The sequence below is a fragment of the Meleagris gallopavo genome, chromosome 6 (assembly GCF_905368555.1).
Source record: "Meleagris gallopavo chromosome 6, MGAL_WU_HG_1.1, whole genome shotgun sequence".
In the NCBI taxonomy this organism is placed as follows: Eukaryota; Metazoa; Chordata; class Aves; order Galliformes; family Phasianidae; genus Meleagris; species Meleagris gallopavo.
Window position 1 is genome coordinate 16,531,693 of NC_139409.1, and position 9,972 is coordinate 16,541,664.

At 45.7% G+C, this 9,972-nt stretch overlaps 1 protein-coding gene across 1 annotated transcript in view; it reads right to left on the reverse strand.

Moving 5' to 3' along the window:
- Nucleotides 1–9,201, reverse strand: part of GPR158 (G protein-coupled receptor 158) — a 181,876-nt gene extending 172,675 nt beyond the window's left edge. The window contains exon 1 of the mRNA XM_085227228.1: nt 7,771–9,201. Coding sequence (XP_085083354.1) covers nt 7,771–8,618 — 848 coding nt within the window. The 5' untranslated portion in view covers nt 8,619–9,201. The remainder of the gene's footprint in view (nt 1–7,770) is intronic.
- Nucleotides 9,202–9,972: the final 771 nt, after the last annotated feature.

A 9,972-nucleotide genomic window follows, 5' to 3' on the forward strand; every position in this document is an offset into this window, starting at 1 on the left:
CCCATCCCTGGAGGCATTCAAGGCCAGGCTGGATGTGGCTCTGGGCAGCCTGGTCTGCTGGTTGGTGACCCTGCACATAGCAGGGGGGCTGCAGCTAGGTGATCATTGTGGTTCTTTTCAATCCCAGCCATCCTATGATTCTCTGCAGATGTCCTAAACCTGCAAATTCCCACACCTCTAGATGCAGACTGTAATTAGCATAGCAAAAGTTTTCAGGGAGGAAACTGTGCACTCATTTTAGAAACCAGTGCACTCATTCTTAATATCAAATAGCTCACACTACTTGACATTTGAGTTCACTTCATAGTGTCTTTAGCTGTCCATCCAAAAAAAAATCCTGCTGCCCAATTCACAACAGCTGACATTTGGCTGCAAGTTTCACTGGTGATCAACAACGTTCTGCATTTTCAAAGTCACTTTTGAAAGTTAACATTCAAGATTATACATCACTAAGTTGCCCCTAAACTCATTACCTTCACAATATGTGACAACCAGATTCAGACTGCTAGGATACACATAACTTAATTCTGATCTGGGCACTTATCACTGATTTCTTCTTAATAGGACAGACAGACTCACCCAATTCCTTAGCCACAGCACAACTGCTGATTTTCATCCCACTTTCACCAAAGACTCAGCTTTCACTAAAAATAAACTGAACTGAAGAGTAAGATACAGCAGTGAGGGCACATGAATTAGGATTCACCTGCAAAGAAAATCCCTGTAGGCCACTTGTAACAGTACTAACAAGGGTTGAATACTTAAAGCTGAATCCCCTGTTGTCAGCAGAATTATATGGAATTTAAAAATCAAGCCTCCAGATTTATGGCATTCAGTGCTGCCTGAGGACTTGGACTTTCCTGCAGTTTAGTTGAAGAACTTCCTACATACTTAGAGGGGTGCTGAGAATTTTGCTAGAAGATGAGTTCTGTGACTAAGCATGACCTCATTTAGGAATGAGGAAGTGTCAGCAATGGTAGGATATCACTTAGATTGGATTCTTCATACGAAACAGGTCTTGGAACCAAGTTCAGGCTGTTCAGTAAGAAACTGACATTTCTGAAGTATTCCCATTTCTGCCCATGGGGTCATCAAGAGGTAGAGAGAAAAAAACTCAAGGAAAAGTACCACAAATGATGTAAGAAAAAGCTAAGAAACAAGAATAGTTTTGAATTGTAAGAATCTTGTATAGGAAAGATGGCCTTAGTCTCAGCACAAGCACTCTTCTGACTCTGCAGATTTAAAGTACAAGAATTTTAAAACTAAAAAGCCAAAACCAGTTATCAGAAAGGGAACACTGAGCATAAACTTGAGCAGAAGATGAGATGGAAACCAAGAAGCATTTTAGGATCAGTATGTTAGAAGCACAAAATCTTCAGGTATCTTAGAAAAAGGCAGCCTGATATGAAATCTGTGAGGCCAGTGAGCACCAGGATGTGGGAAGAGCTCAGAGGTAAGACAGCATTTGCAGAAAGCAAGTTGTTTTTTTTTTGTTTGTTTTTTTAAATCTCTGCACACTTTAGAGCCAACAAAGCTCCTATTTCTTGACCACTCTGGAGAGCACTGATACAGCAGAAGGCTGGGGATGTTATTCCTGCTTTGTTCAACAGGTTCAAAACAAAAGTAGCTGAATCCAAACAAGCTTGGCAAGCAATAAAGAAAACTGTGCACACAACTATACCTGACCAGTGAGAAACTGAACACAGAGGGTTTCTGAAGTGTCTCTCCAAGTAAATGTCATGTAACAAACTTAAAAGCAGAAAAGAATCATTTATCTTCATGTTCTCATAACTATTTAATGGAAACCAAAGTCAAATTATACCGTAGAAGACAAAATTAAAAACTAAACTCACGGGGATCAGATTAATCCATACTTATTAATAATACTTGTTCAGATACGCAGATTGAAAAAGTTGTATTGCTTATTAGTAAATGGGATATAACCGAGATATGAGAACTCAGCATTTCCACCATTTTCAAACTGCCTCCTAAGTGCCTGCCAGAAGGTCTAACCCAACACACCTATATCCTCATTCTCATCTTTGGGAACACTTCTCAATCTCAGTTTAGGTTCATGAACAGACAGAATAAGAGGTGACAACCCCAGAGTTGCATCTCAGATGCAGGAACTGCAACATGCCTACTCCCTTCAAAAGAACTCAGAGCCTGCTGTGCTGGAAGCCTTACTCCAGGAGGATGGGGTCAAGAACAAAAGATGGGAAATAGCAGTTTGACCTAAAAAGCTAGCTGCTCTTATTCCAACTTACTGCACTTGTAACAACAGTTACATAGCACACAGTATGTGTTCCAATCCTCTCCTGGTCAGATTTAGCTTCTTTCTTTGCAAGGCCCACTGCTGAAGTAAAAAAAGGCTGAATCATGTTTCTAATAAGACTACCCTATTCCTTGTTCCTTTTCTTTCATTGTCTAGATTTTGTTCTCACCCATGACCCGATATGAAAGACACAAACATCACAGACAGCTTTGAGAACACTTAAATACTGGGAGGTTCTATTAAAAGAAATAAATCATTGAGCAGGCATTTCTTGGCAAACATCTCTTTTCAAGAATAGAAATCCAAAATGTTCAGTTCAAGGAAATAAATTATTCCTTTTCATGTTTAAAACCTGTTCTAAATCCACCCACATCTTCAATCATGTTATATGGGCCAGGGGACATTGCGGAACAAAACATCAGCTTCACCACTTTAAAATATTTTCAAGATATTATATAATAATGTACACTGCCACAAAGATTTAGTGAGCCTCCTTAAACAGTTAAAATGAATTGTTTTCCCAGTTCAATAGGGAGACCAGATTGGAAAGATTAAGGGGATGCTTTTTTAAAAGAGATGTTTAAAGTCAGAACTTAATTATATTTAAAAACAAAACTACATGTTCTGGCACTCTTTATACCTATTTTATGGTTATTTTACCACACAATTTAACACCTGTAAAATACATAGAAGTATATTCCCTAACGAATTATTTGTCATAAACGTTTCTACCTCCTTGGTAGAATTTGCCTCCAATAACTAAGCACCCCATTATGGGGTAGCACAGGAGTGTTCTGAGTTACTTTTAATAGTACAGTGGAAGACATCGTATTGTGCTGCATTTAGGGAAGAAATAACTGAATATAACTGCACACTAAATACTAATATTTGCACCAAGGATTGCCTTCTAACTGATGTAGAGAAAAAGAAATAAGTGTCAGAAAGAAAATGTACTGAGCTACAACAGTTGATTGACCCAAACTTCAGAATGAAGGTATCCAGAGATATTCCAGAGCACAAAAGTCTTCAAGAACATGACAAACTTCAGCTTGCTGATTATATTCCTTTCCGTCATCCTTTCACAGCATCCTCCCAGCAGTCCTTCAGAGACTGACTGCAAATACTGACCTGGATTTGGTGAAACATGGCAGCATGGCCTTGCTAGAAGATGGAGAAGGAAAAGTATCCCTGTATTCTGACCTCCTAGATGAAAGTAAGCAATGACCACTTCCCACAGTGATGACATACTACATCACAACATTAAAAAAAAAAATGAGTAGCACACAAGAGAACAATCTGAACTGCAGAAGCTATAGCTCATTCATCAGGGATTGGGAAAACTGATGTCATTGCACAAGGCTGAAACACTGCACAGAAGTGTGACTAACCATATTCAAGAAATATTGGAACAATTCTTCAGAGTAGGGACCACGGCAACAGAGAGCTTTGTGACAGGGACTAGAGAAGGCAGGTTTGTTTAGCCTGGTAAACAAAGGTGAAGAAGGACCTGCTGCCTATAAATAGGTCGGGCAGAAAACGTCAGCTGAGAGCTATTTCAGACGGAAGGCTGTTTTGGAACAGAAACAAATGGATGAAGGCTGACTGAATGAATTTAGATCAGAAATCAGGAGAAACTATCCAACCATTTAGGCCAGTGAAGTGGAGAGCCAAGAGGGAAAGCTACCTACTTAAGATGAAGCTGAGTCAGCTGATTACATTAAGTGGGCTTGTGATGCAGAAGATTGGACTCTGTGATCCAGGAAGGTTTTAAAGAAAAAAAGCTCGTGCTCCTAATAGTGGACTACTTGTACACTTCCCTTCCAGATCAAGAAGTAATCCTCTCCACAGGCCTCCCAGACTGCTGCAGCAATGAAGACCTCCCATTTCCCCCACAGGGGACAAGTAAGGACTTTTAGCAAGTGGAACTTATTCACAACATGAAGCTTTTCACACCCCTCTACTTCTACTGCAGGACTGCAGAGAGACCAGCTGGATCACTGCATGCTGCAATGTGGCTCCACGTCATTGTACAATATGAAGCAGCAGAGAAGGGTCACTGATGGATGATAAATGCTAACACATTCCATGCTCTGCAGTACTAGAGCTGTAGGGCAATTAAATATATTAGATAGCAAATTCTAATTGCAAATTACATCAGCTTAGAATTTTGAGGAAAGAAGGGAAAAGCTAACACCAGATTACTTTCGTGTAGTAGCAAGAAGATTCCCAGGGACTGAATCTGCAGTGTAAGCTGATGGGAACGTTGTCTCCCTGCCTTTGGCCAGATCTCAGATCAGTGAGAGCGGACAACAGTAAGCCCTGCTAAGCAGCAGGGCAGAGTCACCACTGTTAGCTTAGTGCTGGGCTGATGCGGTCCCACAAGCCTCAGACACTGGCAAAATTAACAAGCCTTTGGTTTCTCTGCTTCATCTTAGTGCGGACCTACAGCTCAAACTTTTTCAAGGCAACTTAAGAGATCACATTCCCTCCTTGGCCTTCATTTCACATTGCTTGGCTTCCACCTTGTGTGAAAGATTAATAGCAAGTGTTTACAAGAGCCCTGCCTGTGACAGCCACATCCTCTGACAGAAAGCACTGCAACCCCCTGACACTTCAATAGCAATGCTTTGCCTGCGACTGCACTTCCCAGAAGTCATTGACAACACTACTGCAGTAGTAGCATTTCGGGAACAAACCAGTAGTAATTATTAGTCTTGCCTTTACTAAACTTGCCATTGCTACACCATGCAATGCACCAACTGCTACAGCAATAGAAGCAGGGGCAGTAGCTTTTCCTTCTACAGTCTGAGAAGACTTTTCCACAGAGAAAATTGTGCTCATGAATTTCTTACCCTAATGTACTATGCTATAAACCAAATGTCAGCCAAGAAGAGAGTACATAAACTTAGTTTCAAAGGGGCACGCACTAAACTACCATGGACAATCTCATACCAGACTATTAAATGGAAGGAGCATGTAAACTGAGCCATGAAGGGTTCCTAACAGATGGTTCAGAGATATTTTGCTGAACCAATGCAGCTTTTGAAAAAGATGGAGAGTAATATATGCTGCCTCTAACCATATGGCCTTAAATAGGAATTTAAAGCTAAACCATTGTGTCACTCAGACAGATGGTGAGGGGAAATAAGGCTTATTTCAAGAGGGACATTATAGCAATTAATACTAGCATTCTAATAGCTAAGTTTCAGCTTTTTATTCCACACGCTTAGATTTCAAGCCATTTATTCTCTCAGGAACTCACTGAAGCTGCACGTCTATTAAGTACCAAAGACATTTGTACAAATATTAGGATGTTCCACAAGTCTTGGAGGAAGTGTATTTCAGATTTACTATTTTCTATGGGAGATGCAAAGTTACTTTTTCAACATCTCAAACAATAAGCTTCCTAAAAAGACACCTAGTATGTAACATACTCCAAACCAGAAGCACTGGAATCACCATTTAGCTTTGCCAGATTAAGGATGCATGTTCTTTTTCAACTGCTTCCTTACACGGCCACTTAAAAACACACCGAGCCTTTTTCTCAGAACCACATATCAACTCACCTCTGGTTTTGATAGAAGAAAAAAAAAAAACCTGTATTGCTGCTGAGCAGTTAGGACTAACAGAACTTCAACCTTGTAGCATACTCCACTTCAAGGTCTCCTAAACACCAAGAGCTTCTCCAACCTTAAACATGCTTAATGAATGTCTTTTAAAGTATCTGAACTATAACAAATTACTTCTTTAATTGTGGTGAATTCCACATGGTCAACAGAGGCCAGAAAGCTCAGGAAGCAAGGCAGTGCCCTGCACCCAGGAGGACCTCTACTGGTGGCCTTGGTTGGCCAGAGCTACTCTCAGGTGGACCCTGCATGTTGTATGCTCTGTGCATAAGAGCTACCACCACAGCAGGAACCTACACCACCAAGATGACTCCCAGCACAAGAGCTTGGCACAGAGCTGAAATTGAGGTTTGGGCTCTGCTGATTAAGAAACCTTTCTAAAGTTAACAGCAAGGCTTTGTTCAGCTTGATGTCAAGATCTAATTCCTCAGATAACCGAGGATAATAATCAGCAGCTGCAACCTCACCTCCAGTCTAAACATTCATTGTTACATCAACTATCCTCCAGTAAGAGGATACCTGCTAACACTAGCTTTCACCTGCATCTTTAAGATTGTTTAAGGGTCTCAGACTACGAGAAGTACCCTGAATTCATCTGGAGCACCTGCTGAGGTCCAGCAGAGCTCTGCAGTACAGCACTTCTTTGGTCTTGTAAGAAATTCAGCAAATACGCTACAGACAAGGAGCCCAGAAGCGTGAAAATTCCAGACGAACAGGTAATTGCACAGAGAAATAACTCCTTTATTGAACAGATAACTTTCATGTCTAAGAACATAGGACTGCATTCTTACCTATTTGATCCCAGTAAATTTCAGATTGCCAAAAAAAAAAAGAGCAAGTGTTCACACACACAGTTGTATGACAATTCAATTGTGGGGAAAACCTCTTCCACAGCCAACAGCACAGTGGAAATCTTCATTTGCTACTGAACCAAATGTTCAGTAACTTGTACAAAGCAAAATCTGTGCTCTCCTTACTCCCTAAGGAAGGAAAGCTGCTTCAGGGCAATGGGTATTCCAACACAATTGCATATCACTCCCATTACATGCACAGTGATACTATAACCTGATATGCCATAACCCACAGGTTGCTCTCACTCTTCAGCCACATCTTTTTGCTCTTAAAATAAGAGAAAAAAAAAAAGCTTCCCTGTGTCCTCCTCTCTGCTAGTCATAGCCCAGTGGCAAGCTGCTGGAGATAACAGCAATAGAAAATACACAAGTATTCACATATGCCAGGCATCATCTATACAGCTTTGTAATGAGGTGGGAGTTCTAAAAACAACGCCCCCAAAAGCTTCTTAACTGCCAGTTTAGGCTGTAATCATATGCACTGAGAGAACTGCAGTAGCAAACGCTTATTTACCTACAAGCATAATGACTGCTGACCAGGCTTGAGCACCCCACAGTGGATGTGCTCTGAAGACCATAAAATGCACTGTCTCAACTGGTTAAAATCACAGCTGGCATTGAGCTAGTTTTCATTATGCAGTAGAGTAAGAAACAACAGTTCAGTAAACATCTTTCTCTTACAGAGAAATAACCTACAACCCACAATGCCTGCTATTCTCTCCACTCCAGAAGCATCAGTAACATAACCCACATACACACTTGTTGTAGTGAGAGTCGCTGAAGAGAATGCTGTTTTACAGACAGAGACAAAAGCAATACTACCGAGCAACAGCTCCCTAAGGCACATGAAGGTGACGCTCAACAGGAAGGCCTGGGGTTGCACTGCAGTGTGACTGAGCATGTGGAACAGGTTACAAGCTCACCCCAAAAGCACAGCACAACCATCCCAAGTAAGAGCAACACCGAGTACCCACCATGCCCCCTCCTGCACAGAACACCAGAGGAGCCCTCCTCATACCTGAATTCGGGGACGAGGTTTGGTTGCAGTCCATAGAAAGCCGCTGAGAGAGTCACCAGCCAGCCGGGTTTGTAATTCCCATTCTCACACTCCAGGTAAGGAGAGGACCATCTGATGTGGTTCTTATCAGCCGTGAAGCCCTCTCGCCTCTTCCAACTGTTCTCCAAAGTTTTGGAGCCCGCATTCAAGACCTTCCTGTGCTGATGCGGCCTCCACTTGCGCTTCAGGCCCTGGAACCACTCCATCTCCAGGGATCCATTAGCCAGGCGGTGAGCAGAGGAGGACAGGTCCTGCAGGTGGATCTGGCTCTCGTGCCTGCTGGCCTGGAGGAACACCTGGGGGGCAGAGAAGGGCTCCGTGCTGAAGGTGATGGCTGCCCTGGAGATGTTGGGATCCCCTTCCAGGAGGCTCCTGATCAGCGCCCGGTACCACTCCAGGTCCTCCTGCAAGTTCTGTTCCCGCGACTTATTGCTCTGCAGGATCATGTTGAGGAAGTTGGTGGCGTGCGTGAGGGTGTCCAGGGCGCCGTGCAAGGACGGGTGCGAGACGAAGCGCGACTTGCCGGCCAGGCTGGCCAGCTCGTAGCGCCCGGAACAGTTGGCCCTCCGCAGCTCCCGAGAATCGCCGGTGTAGAGGAACGAGGCCACGTCCTGGGGCACCTCCTCGGCGAGTCGCTGCGCCAAGATGGTGCTCTCCGGAGAGCGGCTCCGCGGGGCCGGGGGCGGATCGCGGCTCTTGATGTGGTTGTAGATGGGCTGCCTGTCTCCCGGCGCCCGCCCTCGGCCGGCCGCGGCTCCGAGCCCGCGCTGGGCCAGGAGCAGGAGGAGAAGGAGCCGGAGCGATGCCATGTCCCCGGCGTTCCCAGTCGCGCAGGCACGGCGGAATCGCTCAAGCCGGACTTCGCGCAGGCAGCCGCGGCGCGGCGGCGACCGAGCGGCCCCCGGCCCCGAGTCACCTGTGGCGGCGGCAACAACCCCGCCCGCTCCCGCCGCGGCCCCGCGCTCACTGAGGTGCTGCCCAACGGAGCGCACAGGGGCGGCGGCGCCCGCGCCCGGCGCAGCGGCGGGTCCCCCCGCGCCGCCCTACCGCCGCCCGAGCCCCGCCGCTCCGCATCCTTCGGGCGCCGCTGCCGGAGACGGACTGCCCCCTCGCCGCAAGGAGCGTGCGGCTCTCTCCGCCGCCGGCTGCGGAAAGCCGCTCACCGCCACAGCCGGCGCCTCACCACTGACCCTTATAGGTGTACGGCGAGCAGTTGCCGCCCTGTGTGGCCGCCTGGGCTGTCAGTCAGCCGGCAGCCATTCACGGGGCAGAAGGACGGAGCTGAGGGAGGCGGCGCCACCGCCAAGAGGCGTCGAGGAACCTCGCCTCACCTGCTGCCGACACGGTGCGGCTCGGCACGGCGCGGGGCGGGGCTCCATAGGGAGCCGCCCGCCCGAGGGACGAGGGTCGCGGGCCGGGGCCGCGCTGCGGGGCCGCGCGGGGAGTGTGGTAGCGACACCTGGTGGTCGGGCGCGGAGCAGCCGTGTTGTGGCGGGCAGCGGCCGTTAGGCTGAGGCGGGGACGCGGTGGTCGAAGCGTCGGCACTGCGGAGGTACGGGAGAAGCCTGTATTTAAACCCGTGCTTAAGTTTGCATTTGTTTTAGTACGAAGTTATTGTCCCGCTTGGTACTTTTGGATCGGGTGTCCATGAGGAGGCCGTCGGCAAAGGGTGGATTTTAGATGGTGTGCGATTAACTCCGTTCTGGCTTTATCTAAAACTCCCTTTTGGAATTGCAGAGTGAGGAATAGAGGAGTAGTAAAGAGATCCTTCCCCCTCTCCCACACACACATGTGCATGCACATCCTATAAAGAGCAGATCTCAGCTCTGCAGAATGTGATCTAATTTTAAACCCCTGACAAGATATATTTGCTGCTTTAAAACATGCTCTTATTTTAGAATTATTTGAAAATATCCTTAAAGGAATAGCCTAACAGCTAAGGGTTGAATAATTTTGCAGTCCAAATTTTTCTTGCACACAGTAGATATTCTCTGTTAAACATTAATTTACATGTAATGAACGTCCCCTCAGTGAACAGCCTATGAGGTTTTTTAGAAACCAGTACACTGAACAGCTCAGACGCTGCTATTTACAGTTTAGCACAGCACAGGGAATCTGTGCCTCAAAGTCTGCACTGAACAAATACTTGAGGATGCATTGTTT